At 47.0% G+C, this 24,203-nt stretch overlaps 1 protein-coding gene across 1 annotated transcript in view; it reads right to left on the bottom strand.

The window, feature by feature from the left end:
- The window catches only part of HTR4 (5-hydroxytryptamine receptor 4), a 66,437-nt gene that overhangs the window by 23,801 nt on the left and 18,433 nt on the right, over positions 1-24,203 (bottom strand). The window contains exons 2-4 of the mRNA XM_058848486.1: positions 19,473-19,554; positions 7,330-7,455; positions 6,258-6,458 (exon numbers count right to left, since the gene is read on the bottom strand). Coding sequence (XP_058704469.1) covers positions 6,258-6,458; positions 7,330-7,455; positions 19,473-19,498 — 353 coding nt within the window. The 5' untranslated portion in view covers positions 19,499-19,554. The remainder of the gene's footprint in view (positions 1-6,257; positions 6,459-7,329; positions 7,456-19,472; positions 19,555-24,203) is intronic.

Consider the following 24,203-nt stretch of genomic DNA (forward strand, 5'->3'; position numbering starts at 1 on the left):
CAGCTGATCCCTGTCCCAGGAAATGACCTTTGAATTCCAACAGGAACTTTCTGGATGTTTACTGGGACAGAGGGAGCTTCCCTTGGCATCAGAGCTGCTCCTCTGACTCTCAACACAAAGGATCTATATTAAAAAAATATATATATATTTAAACTATTGAATTGTTTCTTATCTCAAAGTCACCCACTGGAAGTGCTGGACATCAAAGACATCAAAGCCAAGGCACAAGAGACTCCATTTCTTTGCAGAAAGGGCAAAAGAAGAAATCCAATAAATAAAAGGATAAAACCAGCCAAGACAGCAGCTACCCTTTGACAAGTTGGATAAGCAAACAGGAAGGGAAAACCACTGTACACTGTTAATTAACTACAGCAGGAAAACAATTCTTGCCAGCAGTTTGAGTGATCACATTTCTCTGCTCCTCTCTCTGCTGCAGCTGAAAGAATTACCCTGAATTGCTCCTGCTATTAAAGGCCATTAGAGTAAAAATTATGCCTGTAAAAATGACACCTTAAGCTCTCATATTTCTTCCATCCCTGTGATTCAGCAGCAATTTTCCTCCACTTTCGTGTCAAAAGATTTCATTTTATTTCCTTTTCCCCGGTGCTGCGAGCAGAACTTCCCCTGTGCTCAGGGAGAGGAGCTGGGCTCCTCCTGTCACTGTTTTGGGTGACAAAGTGCCCTGAGCAGGGCGTGGGTGACAATTGTGGGATGGGGAGGGAGGCAGAGGAGCACAGCACCCACTCCTCCAGAGCCCAGCAGGGTTTCCATCCTAGGAATCAGATAACAGCTGGGAAGAAGGCTTGGAAGTCACAGCTTTTGCAGGAGCTGGTGGTTTGATGTATGTGGTGGCCTGAGTGTTTAAGCAGCTATTTATTCACTGGGAGAAAAGTAATTATATCTGTGAGATTATCAATAGTTTTAGTCAGAGGCTGGAATAAAGACATGCTCTGTATTTCTGCTTCGTTTCAAGGCAGAGCTGTTTTCACAAGGAATATCTGTTATCTGCTGCTGTGGCAGTGTGATGGATGAACAGAAAATGCAATACATACACATGATTAATACCATGTCCAGGCCAAATTAAATATTAATTCTCTCTATTATCAGTCAAGTTGCTTGCAAATGTTCATTTCCCTGTTACCTACAGCAGAGCAGCTGATGTGAAACCTCCTCTCCTCTGCAATGACATTCTCCACTGAAGGGGAAACACAGGAATCCCTTCCCAGAGCTGCAGCTCTTCCAATAAAGCAAAGGTTATTATAACACCTCTCCTTTTCCCTATCAGACATTTGCCACAGGAATGAATCAAGTGCTAACATTTTACAGGTGGCTGAAAAGAAGAAATCCATCATTTGGATGGATTTCCAAATCATCTGGCCACTGCAAAAATGACAGAATCACAGGGAAGGGACTTGGGAAGGGACCTTAAAGATAATTTAATTCCCCCCCAGCCATGGCAGGGACACCTCCCACTATCCCAGGCTGCTCCAAGGACACCTCAGGGATCCAGGGGCAGCCAGGAATTCCTTCCCAAATCCCATCTCTCCCTTCCCTCTGGCAGTGGGAAGCCATTCCCTTGTCCTGGCACTCTCTTTTCCATCTTCCCTCGGGCACTGGAAGGTCCCAGTTTGGAACCACTGCAGCTCCACAGCCTGGATGTGACTGACAGCAGCACAATCCAGCTGTGGGCAGTGGCAAGGAGTCCTTTATTTATCCCAACACCTCCTCAATCCCAGAAAAAGCTGCTCTGGAGTGCTCAGCTCCTGCCTGAGACCTGCTGAGACTGACCACACCACTGCTGCTTCCTCACCTCCTGGGCACTGCAGAAATAAAATCACTGAGCTGCAGCAGATCATTCCTTGCCCTTGGGGAGAAATTAAAGCATCTCCCTGGTTTGCAGTGCCTGTAGGCACCACCCTGCAAGGAGCTCTGTAGCTCTCACAGCCAGACAAATCCACCCCCTCCCTTATTAACAGCCTGGCTCTGGGGGTGGCCCACACTTGGAAACATTTGGTGTCATGTGCATATGGAAAATGATGTGCACAGCATATGTTGGATCATCACTGGGGCCAGGATGAGACACACAACGCTCACACTGAGTAATAGCTCACCCCCCCTCTTCAATCATCTAGGAAAAAAGAAGCCAAAAGACAGGAAAAGTGGAAAAAAAAGAAGATAAAAGGATGGGGAAACTTAAAGAAAGAAGACAAAAGGATAGGAAAACTGTGGGTGTCTCTCCCGAAGTTAGGTGCAAGAGCCAAGGCCTCTGTCAGTGGGAAGTCACTGCCCTTGTCCTTGTCCCTCAGGGAATCCAGACTGGGACAGAGTCTCCAGTTGAGCCCTGACCAAGTGATGGACCTAAGGAGCCACCATTTCAATTTTTTTGTGCCTGTGGGAAATTAATCCAACACTACTGTTGCTGGTATTTCAGTGAAAACAGGTTCTGGCCTCTGTATAACCAGATTTGAACATTTTTTTTGGAAAGAACAGCTCTTTCCATTTTCCTTTTTCCCACCAAGTAAATAAGCTTTGGGTCCTCATTGTGCCAAAGAAAACAAAGTTCTGCATCGTTGGTCCAGAAAAAGAAAACGTCCTAAAATGATTATATCTAACAAAATTAAATTCTTATTAAAAAAACAACGGCCTGCTGGTGTTGAGATAATTACACTGAGAAAAATGCTAAAGAGAACAGTTAATTGGAGCTGGATAAATTTAGCAGGGAACACAAACAAATGTATGTTGCCAAATGGAGAGAGAGGGCTCCTCCTCGGTCCCCGTGAGGCTGAGGTGCTGCAGGGTTATTGGCAGCAAGGGTGGCAAAATAAATGAAATATTTCTGAAGGGTTTGCAAAGACTGCTAAAGGACAGAGCATCCCTCAGCCTGTGGCCATCCGCTCTGGGATTTTCCTGAATGCTCTTGGAGCTGGATTCTGCAAACCCTGGGATGGTTTTCCAGGCAGGGACAGCTCCACAGCGGTGTCACCTCTCACAGCCTCGGGGACAGGCTCTGGCTGTCCCACCTGAGCTGTCTGAGACCCAGGGGAAACAGGGAATTTCCAGCCTGGGCAGAACTCCAGCTGGAATTTGGGGTATTTGATCTGTAACCATTAATTATTGACAGCTGCCCCAGGTTTCATCGTTCTCCCCAGGAACAGCCGGGGATGTTCCATGGGGCACCGCTGGGCACAGAGGCTTCCCCACACCCTGGGAAAACAGCCTGTGCTCCCAGCCATGGCCTGGGCACCCTCTGGGCACCCTCTGGGCACCAGCCAGGGCCTGTCTGATGCCATGGAAAGGAGATGAGCACGGAAAGCCAGGCTGGAGCAGGGGCAGTGCCCACCCTGTGCCCCCAGGGCCACGCTCCATGCCCTGGCACAGGGACAGGGCTCTGTCACAGGATGTCACCACAGGGCTTGGGAGGCTGCACAACATCACCTCTCCCGCAGGACTGTGCTAATTTGCTGGCTGAACAGTCCATTAATGGTAATTAATGTTTGCAAACAGCACAGCGAGCATCTGTCGCTCTGCTCTGCTCTCTGGGTGCATCTGCCGAGCTTTAGCCCCGGTTTCGCAGGGATTTGGGGCTGTGCCCGAATTTGGGATCACTTTGGGATCACAGAACACACCCAGGGCTGGTTTGTGGTGTGCAAATGTCAGCAAACAGAGCAGCCCCAGGGACACAGCCTTGGGGGGACCTTGCTGGGCTGGGACAGGAGGGTGCAGGAGGCAGGGAAAGGATGCTCCAGCTGCATCAAGGGCTGCCAGATGTGCATCCAAACCCAAACCCACAGACATTTAGCAGCTGTTTGTTTCTCTGTTGCCTTCCCCAGCCCCCCCAAAGAGTTTGAGAAGTAATTGCGTTGCAAATTGGTCTGCAAATATTGGAGGAGGAAATTGCCTCTCCTGACAGGTTCGCTGTATTCGGAGACTCCATCAGAGCTTCTGGGTCTGTTTATCTGCAGTGCAATTATTTTTTATTGCACTGGCACAGAGCATGGACATGTATGCATAAAACATGCAGTAAATAAATATTTCAAGGGTAAATCTCTCTAATATATTAGAATATCAAAGAGATGATGAAAAAGCTTAAGGCAGTGGCAGCAAACTTTGGATTCAGTGAGCCTTGAGATACCTTTGCTACCTTGGAAAATCCCTTTTCCAAATGAGACTGACAGAGGCTCTCTGCAGTATTTTTCTCCCTGTGTCTGAGCAGTAAAATCAGTTTATTACGTGGTGATTTTTCCAGAATTTCTCCAATGCCTTTGAGAATTCAAGCCTCAGTGCTTGTTTCCTACTTTTCCAGAGGCAGCAGTGGAAATAGATACAAGACATTATCAGGTAAAAGTCTTCTCAAGCAACACTCTGTGAATCTGTTGAAGGGAATTGTTTTCCAAACAGAGTCCTTAGGATTAGATTAACCACCCAGTTTTCTTTAAAAACCCCTTAAAACTCACACCTGCATGCCCTGAAATAAAACAGAAGGCAGGAAATAGATCACAGGAAAAAAAAAAAAAACCAACTAGAAAGAGCACACTCCCATAAATTCTGAATGAACACAAGAGCAAACAGCTAAAAAATTTGAATTAAGGTCTGGGAAGGAAGCAGTGCTGCCCCTGCAGCCCAGAGGGGATCCGTGCTGGGCTGACTCATCCTTCCCTCCACAAAAACCTCTCATTCATCCACCTGCTCTGCCCTTTTGGGGTCATCCACCACCTTCTCCTCATCTATCCTGGCCCCTTCACACTGCTCTCAATCAGCCCCAAACCAACTGAAAAATGTCAGAGAAATGCAAGTTTCTGCCAGGACCCTTTAATGCCAAGGGCTGAGGTGGAGGGGTGTCCCTACAGCATCATCTCAATCCAAGGCTGTCCCAGGATCTTGGGGACAGATGGGGACAGGCAGCAGCAGCAGGAGCTCTGGACATGGGGGGGTCTCCAGGAGAAAGGGGGAACCTCCTTTCTGTGCCCCCACACAGGAGCTTCCCCATCCCCTGCTGCAGATCCAGGCCTGAAATCCCATTTTCCCCTTCTTTCCACAACCCTCTCTATTTAATTAAGAGCCTGGAGAATCAAACTCCAACATTTCAGAGAGCAAGGTCACGTCCAGAGCACCGTGCCCAACATCTGCTTTCCTGGTAATTGGCTCAGAGTGGCAATTTGTCAATGGTTGGAAAATAACGAGCTTCCCATTTGTGTTGCAGCCATCCAAACTTGCAGATAAGGACAGGAGCTGAGGCTGTTGGATGTCAGCTTCTCTCTGGATACAAAACTGCCTGAGCTGGTGCCCTGTCTCCCACCCCAGAGCAGTGCTGCCCATCAATACAGAGGTTAAGCAACTTGTTTTTTGAAGTCTGGCTGCGCTCAGACTCTCAAGATGTTGAAATGCCACGTTTTTAAATATCAGCTGTCACAATGACAAGGATAATTATGGTTCTTTTGGCCCTGTTAGCAATACTAAGTTACAGTGTTTTTAAAGGTATTGAGATCTCCACACAGAACTCAAAAAAATAAAAAGTTCTAAATATTACCAGAATAGCCAAAATGTTTTGTACTGAGTGTTTATCTTGTGAAAAACTCTGATGGAAGTTCTGCCATTTACCCTGAAAATCTGCAGACAGCAGTCAAACTGAATTGCTCTCCATAAATTATTGAGGCTTTGGGCTTTATTTTTAGGTGAAAAGTTTGAAAGAAAGGAAAGTTTTTAGGATCTCCCAGAAGATTTAGGCTGGAAAAGACCTTCAAGATCATCCTGTGCCCCCTTCCCAGCTCGTCCCCAGCCCAGAGCTCCGAGTGCCACCTCCAGGGATGGGATCCAACCCTCCCTGGGCACTTCCAGTGCCTGAGCTCCCTTTCCATGGGGAAATTCCTGCTGCTGTCCACCCTGAGCCTCCCCTGGGGCTGTTCCCTCTCCTCCTGTCCCTGGGAGCAGAGGAAATCTCTGCTGGAACAACCCCTGTGCTCCTCCCTCTGCCACAGCTCAGTCCCACCTCTGGACACATTCGAGGTGTCTTTACCTCAAGGAAAGAACAGAACCACACCAGCCCAGTGCTGCCAGCAGAGCTGTGCCCAGAACAACCTCACCAAAAACCTCATCCCATCCCAAATTTCTCTGCCCTCATCAGGATTCTCTCCAAAACCAGCCATAGGGAGAGATTGATTGCTCTGCCCTTCCAAGCAGGTCCATCTTTACCCTCTGGCAGCTGAGGATAACCAAGAGCACGGCAGAGACTTCCAGCAGTGCCTCTCTCCAGCTCGTACCTGTCCAGGGAGATGCAGCAGAGGTGCAGGATGGACGCTGTGGTGAGCAGCACATCCAGGGATGTCCTCACCAGGCAGAACATCTCTCCATAGATCCAGTTATCCTGAACCAGCTCGATGGCTCCAAAGGGCATCACCAGCACCGACACCAGCAGGTCAGCAAAGGCCAGGGAAACAATGAAATAGTTGGTCTTGATTTTCCTGCAAGGCAGATCACAAAATGAGGCTGGGTTTGGTGCAGCAGCCTCCACACGTGGACAGAGATTTCAGCCTGAGGTTGGGTTTAATCTGCCCCATCACACTAAAAGCTTCTCTCTAGCACACTCCTCACTTTATATGGTCAACCCAAGCTTGCTCCTGATTTTTAAAGCTAAATAAATATATAAATACATTTTCCTGGCCTAAATACATCTTTCTGCTCACCCAGAGGATGCAAATGGATGTTCACAGGCCTCTGCATGTGCCTCAGCCTCACAGCTTGCACTGAAGACTCTGAGGTGCAGGAGGGGATTTTATTTTAACTTGTAAATGGAGAAAATCCTTCCAGAAAGCACTGAGAATAATCTAGACTGAAGCTGTAATTTTAACTTGAAGAGTACTTTTTAAATCACAACAATAAAATAGAATTAAATCCATTAAAAATCCCACGCAGCACATGAATAGAGGCTGTTAAATCTCTCTCCCTGCTCCTAAGGCTGGGCTGACAATTCCCAGGGTTAGCAGCAGCCCTGAGACAGGAATTGTGACCCCCTCAAATCATGGGCAGAGTTTGCCAAGTTGTGCTGCTGCTGCACAGTCACAACCAGCCCTCGCTCTGTGCGGTGATGATGAGCTCATTGGGAAATTCCAGATGGAAAAGGGGCAGAGGCCAAGCTGTTTCTCCAGGGAATTGCTGCTTAGCTGCACTTCCCACTGATTTGTCTGGTTCTCTAGGCTGAGAATGTGAGAAAGATGAGGATGGGAATTACAGCTGCGGGGTGAGCCGAGGGCAGAGGGGTCTGCGAGGCAGGGACACCTCCCTCAGCTCCTCAGGACTGGGTTTGTCCCCCTGGGGCCACCTGGGTGGGCTCACCTGAGCTGCCTGTCCCGGCACACGGCCACCATGACCAGCAGGTTGCCCAGGATGGCCATCAGGATGACGGCGGAGACGAAGGAGAGCAGCACGATCTTCCCCGCGACGCCAAAGCCCTCACTGGAACTGGGAGGGAGCACGAGGACACCGGGGAGACAAAAGGAGAGGAGCTGCAGTGGCCCTGGGAGGGGTGGCCCAGCACTGGTGGTGCCCACAAACTGCCACTCACCACAACCCTTTCCATCCACGGCCATTCCCTTTCCCATGGCCATTCCCATTGCTATTCCTATGGCCATTCCCATTCCCATTCCCATTCCCATTCCCATGGCCATTCCCATTGCTATTCCTATGGCCATTCCCATTCCCATTCCCATTCCCATTCCCATTGCCATTCCCATTCTCATGGCCATTCCCATTGCTATTCCTATGGCCATTCCCATTCCCATTCCCATTCCCACTCCCACTCCCTTTCCCATTCCCATTCCCTTTCCCATTCCCCCATTCCCTTTCCCATTCCCCCATTCCCATTCCCATTCCCATTCCCACTCCCATTCCCATTCCCACTCCCATTCCCATTCCCACTCCCACTCCCACTCCCATTCCCATTCCCATTCCCATTCCCATTCCCACTCCCACTCCCATTCCCATTCCCACTCCCATTCCCACTCCCATTCCCATTCCCACTCCCACTCCCATTCCCACTCCCATTCCCATTCCCATTCCCATTCCCATTCCCACTCCCATTCCCATTCCCACTCCCATTCCCATTCCCACTCCCACTCCCAATCCCATTCCCACTCCCATTCCCATTCCCATTCCCATTCCCATTCCCATTCCCATTCCCATTCCCACTCCCACTCCCAATCCCATTCCCACTCCCATTCCCATTCCCATTCCCATTCCCATTCCCATTCCCACTCCCATTCCCATTCCCACTCCCGTTCCCATTCCCACTCCCATTCCCATTCCCATTCCCATTCCCATTCCCATTCCCATTCCCACTCCCGTTCCCATTCCCATTCCCACTCCCGTTCCCATTCCCACTCCCATTCCCATTCCCATTCCCATTCCCATTCCCATTCCCATTCCCATTCCCACTCCCGTTCCCATTCCCATTCCCACTCCCATTCCCATTCCCATTCCCATTCCCATTCCCATTCCCACTCCCATTCCCACTCCCAATCCCATTCCCACTCCCATTCCCACTCCCAATCCCATTCCCACTCCCATTCCCATTCCCATTCCCATTCCCATTCCCATTCCCAGCCCAGCCAGCAGCACCCCTGGCTGCCCAGGGCAGGATGAGCCCCCACACCCTGCAGGAGCTGTTTAGGAGCTGCCCTCAGCTGTTCCTGACAGTCCAGCTCAGAGCTCCTGAGTTCCCATTCTCTTTTCACACAAATAAATAACATTATTTTCCATGCAGAAGCATTTTGTTGTTTGTTGGGGTTTTTTTTCCTGTTGTTTTCCCATTTTTTCCCCCAAGATTTTAGTACCATAAAATCATAAAAGGGTTTGGGTTGGAAAGGACTTTAAAAACTCTTCTCATTCCACACCTTCTGCTATCCCAGGCTGCTCCAAGTCCCGTCCAAGCTGGCCTTGGACACTCCCAGGGATGGGGCAGCCACAGCTGCTCTGGGAATTCCATCCCAGCCCCTCCCCACCCTCCCAGGGAAGGATTTTTTCATCCCTGTAACCTCAATTTCCCCTTTTTCAGTTTGAACCCATCGCTCTTTGTCTGTCACTACAGTTCCTGATATGATGTGACAAGGACTAATGGGTTCAAGCTTTCCTCAAGACAAGCATTTCACATCTTGAATTTTGAAATCTACATAATGTTTTGCCTTTTCCTCTCTTCCCTTCACTCTGTGCTACAACACACAAAATAGTCTGGCTTTCTTTTTTTTTTTACTTAGTAATTTTTCCAGAGTTAGGGAAAGGGAATTTTTTTTTTCCAAGTGTCCAATTTCCCCCTACTCTGAGATCAGTAATTTCTTTAAGTTAATGAAGAGGAAGAAGAGATAAAGGAAGAATAACACAAAACCTCCAAACACAATGTCAGCCATATTTTAAATTTTTTTTAAATTAAAAAATCTGCATTTCTACAAATAATTTGCTGTTTCAAATAAAATTGTTGGTTTTATTTTTTTTTTCAGAGCTTGCAAAACACCCAGCATGCAATAAATTCCTTATAAACCCAGTTTTATTACAAAATTTTGAGTTCTTTTTCCTCTAAAGCTATTTCTAATGATATATCCTGAATAAACTTCATCCCAAACCTTCACCTGCTTGTGTGACTTTACATTACACAGGTGAGAATGGGGGTTTTACTTTTTATCAAGTGTGGCTGGAGAAAAACTGGCATTAAAAGCATCACTTGACACTAATTCAGCAGGGAAATTTCTCCTCATCCCACAGAGCTGGTGTTGGACACCCAGGATTAATGCTGTGAGGTTGCTCAGGTAATTGAAAAATGGAACTGTTATTCTGTTTTACCTTGACTGACTCTGGGGTCATTTTTTATTTACTAAACAACATCCCAAGCTTTTTACACCTTATCCCACAGAGTTCTCATGATTTGGAGAAAAGCTGAAAAAGATTAGAAACTTCTGGCACAAGATGTTGAGTTTTACTCGTCCAAACAAGCTCTGGAAACACCAAAAGAGCACAGCTCTGAACCAAATCTCTCCAGATATCACCTGGGTTTGTTTTTTTTCACCTTCAGGAGTTTCAAATCCACATTTCCCACCCCGTGCATCACAGACAGCCCTGCCCTGGACAGAAGTGATCACCAGCCAGGCTCTGAGCAGAGCCCAGCAGGGCAGGAACTGCCCCTGGCACAGCTGTGAGAGGAAATTTTGCTCTGAAATCAGTTTTGGGAGTGTTTCTCTCGTGCCATTTTGCACTGCTCCCCTGGGGAACATTAAACCTCACTGGGGTGCAAGAGGGATTTCATCTGGGCTGCTCCTGCCTTTGGAATAATCCATCATCAAGCAGGAATACATGTTAATTATTCAGTCTTAGTAATTCCAAGTTGTTAATAATGGAAGAAGTGGATATTGCTGTAAATTAAAATCAATGGTTTGCATAACATCTTTTATCAAATCGGAGAGCTCTGGCTTCCAAGCTTGCTCCCCTCTTTAATAAAGCAGAGATTGATGGGTTTGCTATTATGAGGAAATGAGATTCAGGCAAAATGATTGCTGGTTTGCAGGAATATAGAAATCACTTAAGGAAAAAGGTGAAATACTGATGGGGAATGAATGCTTAAAACCCACATATGGACATATTTAAAAAGCTCTTCTACACAGTCATTAACGTGAAAGTAAAAAGAAGGGTAATTACTTTTTCAAGCTCAATTTTCACTTTCCTGTAAACACCCCAACTTTTCTAAATGAACTCGAGTGCTTTTGCATATTTTATGTGGCAGTTAAAGAGCACAGATCAGTCATGGGGGTCAGAGCACGCACATTCCCTGGTTCTCATTCCACATCACAGCAGCACAGAGGGGAAAATCCCTGCCAACAGCTCCGTGCTGAGAGCACAGAGAGGAGAGAGAAATAATTCCAGCCTTGGGGGCAGAGCTGGTCCAAGGATGGCCCATTCTGGACTGGAATAACTCTGGAATAACTGGATAACTCTGCCTGCACAGGGAACCCAGAGCATCCCCAGGCACCGCAGGGAACATTCCCCACCAAGGGATGTGCACAAACCTCTCTTGAGGAGATGAAAAGCTCGGGATAGTGGGAGCTTAGGAAAGAGTTTTATTGGTTTAACCGTGCCCTCGGGTGTGGGGAATACAGGGAAGAGTTGATTTGTTTCCAGCCAGGGCTTTTCCCTCTGTAACTCCACATTTCATAACCACAAATAAGCTGTCATTGGCCTCTCCTCTCTCCTGCTTCCCTGATTAGTCCTAGGCATAAAAAGAATCATTAGGTCTTAAGCAGCTAAAAATCAAGATAAGCTATTTTATGAGTAAACCTGATAATGCGTCTCAGTACAGAAACACGACAATAGGGAAGTGATGATTTGATCTCTGCCTTTCCAGCTGTTACCACATCCTTTTCTAAAATATTAATCAGAAGTCAGCATTAATCCAGAAGCATTTAATTTCCTTTAATGCCTTTAAATGCTACACTGCTTCACTTCAGCCCGTGCAGATGGCAGGATAACTCCGAGCTGATTCCAGTCAATTATGTCCTTCACTTCTGCTTTAGAAACAGATTGAAATTAATTAAAGTATTGAAAAGCTGGGAATAAACAGCATTCCACGTATCAAAATAACTTGGTCATGTGATTCATTTATTTGAGTGTTTTTTTGGGGAAAAAAATAAATAAATAAAATCAATTGTGGCATTGGGGTATGAGGGAAGGGATGAGGTTTTCCTCCTTTTCTGCTGGTTTGAAACAAAATTCCTGATACCATCACCAGCCCTGCACCTCCGCTCTGTGAATCTCCCGGAGGCTGAGAGCTTCAGCTTCAGAGAAGTGTTTGAAGCAGCTGATAACACTGATTAAAACCAATTGTGTCAAGATGAAGCAAAGAAGACAGGCTATTTAAATGTTTTCGAAATTGCCGTGTGTGGGCTGGCACCGTCAATCCCTGAGTGCTGGGGTTTGGGAACGGGGACCTGCTGGAGCTGCCAGACACGGGGGGACCTCGGGAGACTCCAGGCCCTGTGGCTGAATCTTGGAATCTCCTGAGCTGGGAGGGACCCACAGGATCATCCAGGGCAGCTCCTGGCCCTGCACAGACCCCAAACAATCCCAGCTCCATCCCTGGAGCGCTGTCCAAGCTCTCCTGGAGCTCTGGCAGCCTCGGGGCTGGGACCATTCCCTGGGGAGCCTGGGCAGTGCCAGCACCCTCTGGGGGAAGAACCTTTCCCAAAATCCAACCCAAACCTCCCCTGGCCCAGCTCCAGCCCTTCCCTGGTCCTGTCCCTGTCCCAGGAGCTGCAAACCCTGAAAAATCCCCCCTTGGCCTCCTCCAGCTGAACAATCCCAGCGCCCTCAGCTGCTCCTCCATGGCCCCTCCAGACCCTTCCCATCCCCGTGTCCCTCTTGAGAGGCTCTCCCAAGCTTTAGAGAGATTTTTTATCTCCATTTTGATGCCCAGGGCTGGAGGGAGCAGAGCCAGGCTCTCACACGGTGCCAAACCCAGGAATCTGTGAGCTCTCTGTGCTCCTTCAGCCTCCTCAGCCGGCAGCAGCAGAACCTCGGGCCTTGGCTCAGTGGAAATCGGGGCTGAAAACTCACCCAGGACAAGGAGATGCTTTATCATGGTCTGAGACAGAGAGTTTGTACTTGGGGAATGAGGGAGGAAATAAAGCCAGCCCTGGCGAGCTCTGGGCTCTGCCTGAGCCCTGGGGGCTCTCCTTGCAGGGAATGAGGTGGCCCAGACACCTCTGTCTGCTCCTGCAGGACAGGACACAGCCCTGGCTCTGCTCCTTGCCAGGCAGCAGATCAAGAGTTACATAATTTACACCCACACACGAGCAGACAGCGCTGCAGGGCTGATGTATGTGAGCACCATCCTCAAAACCCATTAGACTGTCACCTAAAATATAAGCTAAAATTAACTTCTGAAATCAGCGGGAGATTAAGATCACAGTATTTACACGGAGCAAAGGCAGCTGCTGCAAAATACTTTGTTTTGCATCCTCTAACAAGTTCCACAGGAGAGCCCTTGTGCCACCCAAGTCCCACCCTGACACATCTTGGGTTCTGCAGCACCTTGGATTTGTCTTCTTTCCTTATTAGATATTTGCAAGTCTTCAAACTTGAAGCCAGCTGTCCCCTTCACGTGCTGAACGCTCCCCTTTTGTTTTCACACCAGCTCAACACTTTGGGATATTCAGCACGAGGAGGATGTGGAGCTGCTGGAGAGAGTCCAGAGGAAGCACCAGGATGCTCAGAGGGATGGAGCAGCTCTGCTGGGAGAGCTGGGATTCTGTGCAGAGGATTTTAATGGAATCACCAAACGCTCCGCAACAATGAAAAAACCCAAATCTCTGATTTAGGCAGGGATTTAGACACACTACACAGAGCAGCAGAGACGTTGTAACAATCGTTTCTGCTTTGTAAATGCTGAATAAAACCAAAGATCAAACATGCTTTTCATCAGAATCTCTTGATCAGTTCCTGATTAGAATTGCTCCTCCAAAGCGAGTCCACGGCCTCCACCAAACACAGCAGTTTAAAGCGAGCAGAGGATGATGAAAGAAGCAGAAGAGCAATCCTGACTTTTGGTGTGTATTCCATAATCATAAAGTGATTATCTGCCTATTTCCTAGGTGGCTCTTGCCTCTCTCCTGTCGCACACTCGGCTGAATGTTCAACAACAAACCCCACAGAGCTGTGCTCAGGGGAGCTGGGGGAATGAAGCACCTCATTTCCAATAGTCTCAATAATTGCCTTTAATTTCCCTTCCATATTCTCCAAGTGCTGAAAGCAGAGTCCAGGGTGTACTTCTGCACAAGAATGTTTGTAATTTGGCTACTGTATAGAATAATTTTACCTCACAGAGACATCACCATTACACACATGTACAACTCGAGCTTCAGCTCGGTTTAGAAACAGGGAGGGACTGGATGCAGGTCCATGACACAGAGTGGGAAAATAAAGGTTTAGGCCCATACCAAACATACTCTGAGTGCCCAGATTTCTCACAGAATTGAGAAATTGAGAATTATTGCCTCCTGCAATACCAGGTGCAGAACTGGGGTGCACAGAGCTCAGAACTCTTCAGGAGTTGTGCTGCTGCCTCTGGGCTCAAAGCATTTATTGCCCAGTCTTATTATAACTTTTCCTGTAAAAATTCCCCCAAAATAAGCACTTGCCTGTGCCCAGAAATTTGTTACCTCTTGATCAAAACCCCCTCAGGCAGTTCTTAGTCATTCTCAGCATTCTCATTCTGACTTCTCTTTCTCAAATCTTTCTTCCCATCTTTGCCCAAAGCCTGGGACTTGCAAGATGTTCAAATCAGAAACCATGAAGTTCCTGCTCTGCTTTTTCAATCAGTATTTTCAGTCAGGGAAATACTGTTAAATGAGAGGCATTTAGTCAAGACCCTTGGAAAGGTCTTGGCATCAGGCTGGGTATTAAAATATCCAGGCTGTGCCCTTCTCCCACTGCCTGTTTACACAAATACAGCTATTGGCTGTCTAACTTCTAATATTTCCTGGAGAGTTTCCCAGTTTCAAGCCTCCAGAGGAACGAAAAAGTTCCTTGCAGTTACCTCTGCTAATGGAAGACTTGGCACAGACATAAAACATTGATTTCTAGAATACATTTTGACACCCCCCTCCAAGCCACACAAAAGCAGTTCCCAGGTAATTTTGAGCTTTACTATGAAACCAAAGTTTGGTAAAGATAATTCCAGTGGTGGCAGCCAGAAACCTTCCAGCCCCTGAGGTTGGCCAGCTCATTTTTATGGCACTCACTCGTGTGGAGGCTCCTGACAGGTGTCCTCTCTAGGCAAGGACACGGAATGTCCTTGATTCAAGAGCAGAGCACTTAAATTCCTTGTTTTATTTAAACCTCCTTCTACATCCCCAGCTAAGTGCATGTTCTGAATACTCTCCACAAAGCCCTCATCACATTTCTCACTTCAGATAAACAAGAGAGGAGGTCAAGGTGTTTTGAGGATGGGAAGTGCAAGCTCTCAGCTCAGATGGAAGCCAGATGCCACCCAGCAGTCAGAACCAGCACATTTCTCCAGCCTGGGAAGCTCTGGGTGTGTTTGTTAATTGTGTTTAATCGTGGCTAAGCAGGAACTTGCTCATCTGCAAAAGTCTCTGATTCTTGGAAACATCCACTCCTGGGGAAGAGGGCAATGCAAACGTGGGGACAAAGGGAATTTTGCCAGCCTGATGCTGAGGGCCAGCCCTGGAAAGGAAAGCCCCTGGCACTGCAGCTGCCCTGGGCAAAAGCTGCCAATAAGATCCAGCCCATTTCTGCCAAGCCCTGGAGCCAGCCCTGCCCCAGGATATCCCGGTTTTTAGGGTGGTTTTCACCTCCTTCCACAGCCTTTTCCAGATCTCCACTCACTGCCTCTCTGTGCTAAAAACGCAAGACATCAAAAAGTTCATTTTTGTGGCCCAGGGAAGTTCCATGTGCAGAGATTGCTCTAATGAGAGCAGATGAAACCTCCCAGAGGTGTGTGCTGGCCTGACCTCCCCGTGGGGCTGAGCACAGACACAGGAGCTGCCCCTCTGCACCTCCAGCTTTATTTACAGAGCCTGTGTGTCTGCCCTGCTCCACAGCTGCCATCGCAGAGCACACTATTAATTTGCAGAACCTGGAGCCAGGCTTAAAAACTCCATTAATTAAGTGTTGGCGGAGGTGTTTGGAAAGATGTTCCCATAAATATAGTGCTTTAAAGTGTTTCCCTAGAAACTGAGAAAAGAGTTGAACAATATGAAAAATACCCAGGCTGATGACTCCCCCATGGAGCAGTGGCTGGGCTGGAGGGAGCATTTAGGAAAGAGAACTTTTCTCCCAAGGTTTTTCTGGCTACTGGAAATTTTTGGCTGGAAGCACAAAATGTAAAAGTGAACCTGTTTATCATTCCTTGCCTCCCTGCACCCTCCTGCTTTGCCCTGGTGTTGGCAGGTGGGGAATGCTCTGTGAACTCTGTGGCTGCAGATTCAGAAGTGCCCCAGGTGTTTGAGTGCTCCCAGTTTGTGGATTCCTCCCAAAGTGTTCCTGCTGTGCCCAACCACCTCAGCACCTCCAGCCACGGGGAGGACAAACCTGCCAAACCCCACAGCCTCTTGCAACTGGCCCCTTACAACATTTCATGGAATCACTGTGGTTGGAAAAGCCTTCCCAGGCCATCGAGTCCAAGATGATGCCCAGCTCGTCCCCAGCCCAGAGCTCTGAGTGCCACCTCCAGGGATGGGATCCAACCCTCCCTGGGCACTTCCAGTGCCTGAGCTCCCTTTCCATGGGGAAATTCCTGCTGCTGTCCACCCTGAGCCTCCCCTGGCCCAGCCTGAGGCCGTTCCCTCTCCTCCTGTCCCTGTTCCCTGGGAGCAGAGCCCGACCCCCCCGGCTGTCCCCTCCTGCCAGGGACTTGTGCAGAGCCACAAGGGCCCCCTGAGCTCCTTTTCTCCAGGCTGAGCCCCTTCCCAGCTCCCTCAGGAATTCTCCAGCCCCTTCTCAGCTCCCTCAGCTGCTCCAGCCCCTTCCCCAGCCTGGGGGACCATGTGGAGAAGACAGAGTTTGGCAGAAAATCATCTCAATCAGTTCATTTATCTGTGCAGAAATGCAAGAGCAAATCCCTTTCTGGATGGATGCTGCTGATATTACAGAAGGATTAGAGTTGATCTTCCCTTGGAAAGGGAATGAGGAAGAGAGCTCCAGGCTGATTGTGGCCTGTTAAATGACTTTTTATAGCCTGTTATTTCTCACCTAAACAGAAACGTGATCAAAGGACTTGAGGTAAACAATGATTTAATGACTCCAAGTGTAGGAGCTGGGGAGGTTTTGAAAAGATCTTGTGTACACAAGAATAAACACCTCTATTGCAGCCTGCTGGAGGCTCCTCAGCTGTTTGCTTTCCATGAATCCCCACTGCCAGGGCACTTGGAGCACACCAACTCTTCCCAAACTCCTTCCATCTCCTACACTTTGGGTCATTTTGGTGCCTGTTTGGTTCCAACCACTCAGCCCAGCTCTTGTCCTCCTCACGAGTGGCTGGCAGAGTCCTGAGCAAGGGGGGATGAGGGCACAGTCCAGCTCCTCTCCTAGGACATCCCTGGAGCTCCAGGAATGGCTCTTTGGGTCCCTCTCTCTGTGACTCACTCCTGTTTCTCCCAGCTTTGGATGGGGAGAGGAGACTCAGGACCTTCCCTGCCTCCTCCTGCCCGTGCACAGCACCAGGAACCAGAGTCACAGCAAACCCCAGGATCTGGGACTCACCAAACACACAAATCCTTCCCAAGGAGAGCTCCTTGTCAGGTTTGTCAGGACCAGCGTTCCCCCTGCCTCTGTAGCAGCACTTTGGGTTAAAAAATGGGATTTTTCCTTTGCTTCAAAACAACCACAACCAATCCAACCGATCTGATTCCTTTTTTCCCTCACCTTGCTGCTCATTCCTCAAAGTCAAGATAAGATTAATGAGCCACACACAGAGCTGCTGGAGGGCTCTGCACTTTTCAAGCCACAAAAACACCTTCAGCAACAAAAGGAGAAAACTAAAGCTGATAAAGCCAAGTTTGGAAGCAATTAACATCAATCTAAAATTCAGCTGGTTTAGGGGCTCTGCTTAAAAATAAAGAGCAATTACTGCTGTGGCAAACTGAAATAATACATTGTTTTTCCGTGGTTGATTTAGCAAAGGGAAATCTGCCTTCACCAGCAGCTACAATTAAAAGGGTTTTATAAAAGCTGTTTACCTGCACTAAAGGTGTTTGGTTCTTTTTTTCCCACCTGTTTATCCAGACTGTAACAACCTGTCCCCCACCCCTGAGGAAGCAAAAACCCTTTATGGAGTGTGAAGTACTCAGGACAATATCCCAAAATCTGCCTGGAGTACAATTGTGGGATCAATATTTTGTATGTGTGGGAAACCCCACTGTGAAAAACCAGTGTCCATAAAGGAGACAGAGGAGTCCTGCAATTTTATTTAAATAAAAAGAGAGAGTCCACTGGGGAATACCCTGAGGGGTTTGTCAAAATTCCTTTTATCCTAAACTCCCATTGGTTCTGCAATACACTTTGTGCTGATTCTTTTATCTATTCCCTAAAGTTCAGGAGTCAAACTTGTCTGGCCTCTGTAACAACCTTGCTCCTGAGGCTGATGGGGTCATTAAGAGCCATTTCAAAGCCATTAATTAACAGCCCTGCCCTCACCTATGGAATTGTTTGTAAATACATTAGCACACATCTTCCCCTGTGGAGAATTAAGGAGATTTTCCAAGGGAAACATCAGCCCAGGAAAATCAGGGTCTGGCTTTGAGCAGAGCTCAGATTCTCAGTCCAGCGCCATTTCCCGGCTGGGAGCAATTCCTGGTGGACAGGAAGAAAAAGAAAGGTGAGGGGAAAAAAAGGGTGGGGGAAAAAAAAAGGCAGGGAAAAAAGTGGGAGAAAAGGGGGTGGAGTGAAAAAGGTAGGGAAAAATGGGGGGGAAAAGGGCAGGAAAAAAAGGCAGGAAAAAAGGGGCAGGGAGAAAGTGGTGAAAGGGCGGGAAAAAAAGGCGGGAAAAAAAGGCGGGAAAAAAGGCGGGAAAAACCACGTAGGGGAAAGGCGGGAAAAGGGGGAAGGGGAATAAAGGGGGAAGGGGAAAAAAGGGGTAGGAAAATGGTGGGAAAAACAAGTAGGGGAAAGGGGTAGAGGGAAAATAAGGCAAAAATGTCATGCAGAGCTGGTGTAGATAGGAGTCACCTGTGCTCCAAAAAGATAAGAGAGTGAGATTTAATTACCATGACATAAGAAGGGGCTGTCAGACCAACAGAAGCATTCCTGGCAACTGGGAATGCTCTGCAGGAGATGATGGGGGTCTCACCCAAAGCCCAGGAAGGTTTTCAAACTCTTCCAAAGGCACGGCACAATTGTGACTTCCACTGGTAAGAGCCTAAGAGAGGCAGAGTTTGGCCTCTCTGGATTGCTGTAACCAATTTGAGGTTTTCATTTTAAACCACTTGACAGGATCTCATTAACCTACTGCCTGTAATAAATGTACCCAATAACAATCGCCGAGTCGCATGAAATTAAAAAATCCAATAAAATATAAATAGGAAATACTCGCGGGTCATTTAGTTTTCTACTCTGGAATTAGAGAAAATGAGGTCTGCCACCTCCCTCAGGCTGTGATGAATGCAAGTTCCAAACTGAACTGTCAAAAATTTCCAGGAATGTCTCTTCAACATCACATTGCAACCTTTTCAAAATTCGTAACATTTTCAACTGAAAAGAAATCCTTGACTCGTCTAGGCCACGTTTGACACTTATCCAAATACCAGAGTGATGCCACATCCTCAGAGAAGCTCCAGGAGCCCCCAGAGCAGGCCCTGCTGCATGAGGAGAGAGTTTTATCTGCAGGCAAAGAGAAAATGCCACCCTGCAGCCTGGCAGACGCTCTGCAGGGTCACAGCCTCACCACAGCTCAGGGGCTGCAGGAACCGAGTCCTTCCTCCTACCTCACATTCACATCAAGTTCTTCCATCACAGGCAACAGGCACAGGCAGCTGAGAGTTCAGTGTCCATAGAAGAGACCTCATCCTGCAGTGGAGACAGAAATACAGGAATTCGTTCCAGGATCTCCCATAAACGCAGATTTACCCCACTGGAGGATCCAAGCCAGGTGCCCTCGGTTTTTTGGCCACCTGAGCACCCACCAGCTCACGTTTGGCTGCTTTAGACCAGCACTTCCAGGTCTTTTTCCATCAGGCAGCTTTCCAGCTCTTCCCCCAGCCTGGGTGTGCCCATTCCAAATTTCCTGCACACCTGCAGGACTCCCCCAGGAACTTCCCAACTTTCAAAGCTACAAAAAGTGGTTTGAATAGAGCCAAGCTGAAGAAAGTTTGCAAAGCCCAGGTGGGAAAACACAAGCAAGAAGGCTTGGTAAATTAGTTTCTGTTTTTACACAAAACTAAAACATTGAGTTACCACTAAATTAAACCAGGTTTCCTGTGACACTCTATTGTGCAGCCTTATGAATACTTAATAGCAGTGCTGTAATTACAAAGAACTAAACGCTTTGCAGCTTGAGTTAAAATAAATGTACTTACTTCCAGCACCACTAAGTGATGTAAATATTAATGGGGTTTTTAACTCTATCAAAATTCCATCCTGACTCCAAAGAAATGAATGTACCATCTTAATAATGTGCTTGTGCATTTGCTGCTGCTAATCCAGTGGAAAAAATAGGCTCAGTTTCGGAGCACTTGAGGCTGTTGATTACCCCTTGTGTTGTCTCTAGGGAGTCAGGGATAAAGCCACCACCACAGCTCTGTTAATGCCAACCCAGATGCAAATAATGCCATTGTGGATACTTGGCTTCAAAGGAAAATGGGAATAAAACCTCCTCAGCCTTCCCAGACACCGATGCCAGGTTTGCAATGCAAATGAGCCCCCCACTCTCCAGACCTGGCTCAGTCTTTGCCACAGGAGTAATTCAGGGTGTAGATATGAGACATCATTTTGCAAGGAAGATTTGCTGGAGTCAAAAGAATTTATTTATTTTTTTTTTTTTTCCAAAAAGGCAGAGTTTGGCTGGGCCCTGTTTGCAGCTTAAACCTTCAGTTGGTGATTCTTTGGGTGCTCTGGAAAAATTCCTGCTGTGTTTTGCAAAGGAAAGGGTGAGAGGTGTGGAGAGTCACCTCTGTGTCCCTAAGACCTGCCCTCCAACTTGAATTTGGAGGAAAAACCCAAAAATCCACTCTCCTGTGCTCCTGCTCTGGAGTTCTTCTATTGGACAAAAAAAACTGGTACGGTTTTGCTCTTTGAGATATCAGCATAAAATTAATTCTGATTTCTCCTGCAAAATGGATGGAAAAATTTTCAGTGATTTTGTATGTCAAAATTCCACTGAGGGGGCATCTTTCTTCCTTTGTTCTTCTGGGAAAAAATGTAATTTTCATGTGGTTTTAGTGAGTTTAGGTTTAGTGTAATTCTAGTGAGGTTATGCAATATCTGCACCATCTTGCTGTGATGGAGACTTCTACAATAACTGAAACTTTCTATATAAGAGTAAAAAAAGAACCCCCAAACCAACCCAAAAAAACCCAATTTTTAAAAGGGAAAAAAAATCTTCACAAACAGAAAAAGACCCCCAAAAAACAAAGGCAATCCAGGAACCAGCATGGAAAGGCTGCACTGGTGGCACTGGGGGATTCAGGAATGATGGAGCTGCCCTTGGTGGACACTGTCCTGCCCTTCATCTCCACAGGGAAAGGTGAAAACCCAGTGAGGACATGGATGAATGCATGGATTTAGCTCATGGATTTAAGACATTAACAAAGATTTCACCAGGGGTTGTCTCCAGGCTCACCTGCTCTCCGTGCCCTGCCCAGTGGAGATATGGAAATGTCCCCCCAGATGCCAGCAATGGCCACAGCACCTTCCCTGTGAGCACCAGCTCACTGAGACACTGACACATTCTCCATCCCCTTGGTTTTCATCCCACTCAGCCCCCATCAAGTTCCACTTTCTGTCACTGCTGAGCTGATGACAACAGGAGTTGAGTCACTGTGAAAAACTCCCACCCCCATTTCCTGCAGTGCTGGGCTCTGAAGCTGCTCCACCGCTTGTGCCACCCCAAATGATGCATGTCCCAGGTGGACTGAGCATTCTGCAAAACCCATTTTCCCTACAGACAGATCCACACTGTCCCTTCTGCTCTGGGAGGGATGGATTCCAAACCATGGATAACCAAAGCAGCAAGGGGCTGGAACAGGCTCCAGAGGCAGGAATTCCTCCAGGAAACCCTCCCAGCAGAAGGGTGATGTGAGCATGTGGCAGAGCATGAAACATTGATGCCACAATTAAAAAAGGAATAGCAGGGGCAGCTTTTCCAAGACTCATTTACCAAGGAGCAAAGCAAGTGAGGAATCTCACACACAAACCTTTCCCATCTGACTTGGAGCCAAACACTTCCTTAAACACAACAAGATTCCTTACCTGAGACAAAGAGATCTCCCTTAGGCAGGGCTGAGGCCCTGTATTCATCACAGACCCTGGGCTGCTGAGTAAAATCTGATGAAATCCATGGATCCAACTCCATTAGACACAAACTCATCCACGTGAGACTCAGACTGGAGCCAGCTGCACCTCAGCTCCATCAGTTTAGGGAGCAAAGGGATCTGCTCTGAACCTCACAGCTCAATGGGAGGGTCTCTGCTCACTGTGGAAATCATTTGTAAATCATTCTAGAGCAATTTTAACTCTCTTTCCCTTTGTATTTTTCCTCCCTGTAGTAAGGAACAGAGTTAACATTGCCACTGAACTTTCTTAAGCCACACTTTTACAGCAGCCTATAAAAACCCCTTCTGCCAATGCCTTTGGAGATAACTCTGATCAGAATTACCCATTTGTGACATGCTCTGCTGCACCACAGAGCAGGGAGGGGGATGTAAAAATAAACTAAATTCAGTTTCTGCTGAGTCTCGTGCTCTCACTGAAGAACTGGACTTATCACTGAGTGACTTTGTTCTTCTCTTTGTAAGTCTAAGGTAAAAAAATCCCCTTTATAATAATCCTTTACCAGCTTTCTAGAGCACAGTGTGGGGTGCACTGATGAGGACTGATTTCAGTGCAGTTTTCACATTTCTTATGGGGTAACACAGAGCAAAAGGTGTTTAGAAACTGTTCAGCCCTCCCCTGGAAATTGCTGTGCTCCCCACCTCAGTTCTTGGAAGTGCAGGGAGTCACTGAGCTCCCATCCAGAGTGTGATTCCTGATTGAGGCCAGCAGAATCACTCTAACATAAATAAAGACTGCTACTACCATCTAAATCCGTGATTTCCAGAGGCTTCTCACCTTCTGCAGAGAACATCTGCTAAACTGAAGCTGGGATTGAATAAAAAAAGAGCTGTTGCTCGATTCCCTACACATTTCACATTTGGGGTGGTGATTTTCCTCACAGCTCCAGCATTACCAGAGAAAAAGGAGTTGTTAGCAGAGGTTAACTGGACCAGATCTTCCCAACCCACATTAAACTGATATTTTTGAAGTGAGAGTCACCTCAATCCAAAGACATTTTCTTGCTCATCACTTCAGAGCAGTCCAAGTGTTGTAAGAGAATATCCTGCCCATGACAACACTTGAGGAACAGGAAATATCAAAGTGATTCATCTTGTTCATTCCTAGATAAAATGGCTTTATTTCCACCCATTTCTGCCAAAGGCACTGCCCCCTCCCACAGCCCCTCTTCCCTTCCCTGTCGCTGCTGTCTCCTCTCCCCCCATGAAGGACAAAGGATAAGGAAACCGATAAGGAGTCCCCCAGTTGTCAGCAGAGACAGCTTGCTGGGCTGATTTTTTAATTAATTAATTAAAATTTAAAATTAAAATTTATTAATTTCAATTAATAAATATAAATATAAATATAAATATAAATATAAATATAAATATAAATATAAATATAAATATAAATATAAATATAAATATAAATATAAATATAAATATAAATATAAGTATAAATATAAGTATAAATATAAATATAAGTATAAATATAAGTATAAATATAAATATAAGTATAAATATAAAAATATAAAAATATAAATATATATATTTTTTTTTTAATTTTTTTTTTTTTTAATCCAGCACCATTCCAGCAGGTTAAAATGGAGGGGTTTGCTTAAACAGAGAAATTAAAAGAGAGACGTGACACATCCCGAAAAATCAAATGGAGTCTAGCTTGAAATAGAGGACACAGAAGAAATGTCTTTATATTTCAAAAGCTGTTTGAACTGTAAGGAAAATCTCTTTTGGCTTTCCCAGCCAAAGCACAGGCACTGCTCTGAGGGGCTGGTGCTCCCAAGGGATGCCAGTCCCAGGTGGCACTGGGGTGGCAGTGGCAGCTGTGCCTGCTGTGCCTGCAGCCTTTTCTTGGTGCCCTCTGTGCCTCCTCAGCCTCACATCAGGTGATCCTGGCACTGTTCAAGTTGAAATTTCATCCTTGAGTACCAAAATAACCCCAGGAGAGGGCACAGGGGGGGCAGTGCCTGCCTTTCCCCTGCATCCAACATTTCCAGCAGCAGCAGCAGCAGCAGCAGCGTTCCCGTGCCTCGCTCAAGGCTGACTTTGCTCCCAAGCAGAGACATCTCCAGCAGCTCTTTGCTGTGCTGCTGTGAGGGGAGAGAGAGCAGCTGGAAAATCTGTGTAATAACCTGTGGGGTTATTGCTGTCACAGGGGCTTTAGGAGCTTTC

Source organism: Poecile atricapillus, chromosome 13 (assembly GCF_030490865.1).
Source record: "Poecile atricapillus isolate bPoeAtr1 chromosome 13, bPoeAtr1.hap1, whole genome shotgun sequence".
Taxonomy (NCBI): domain Eukaryota; kingdom Metazoa; phylum Chordata; class Aves; order Passeriformes; family Paridae; genus Poecile; species Poecile atricapillus.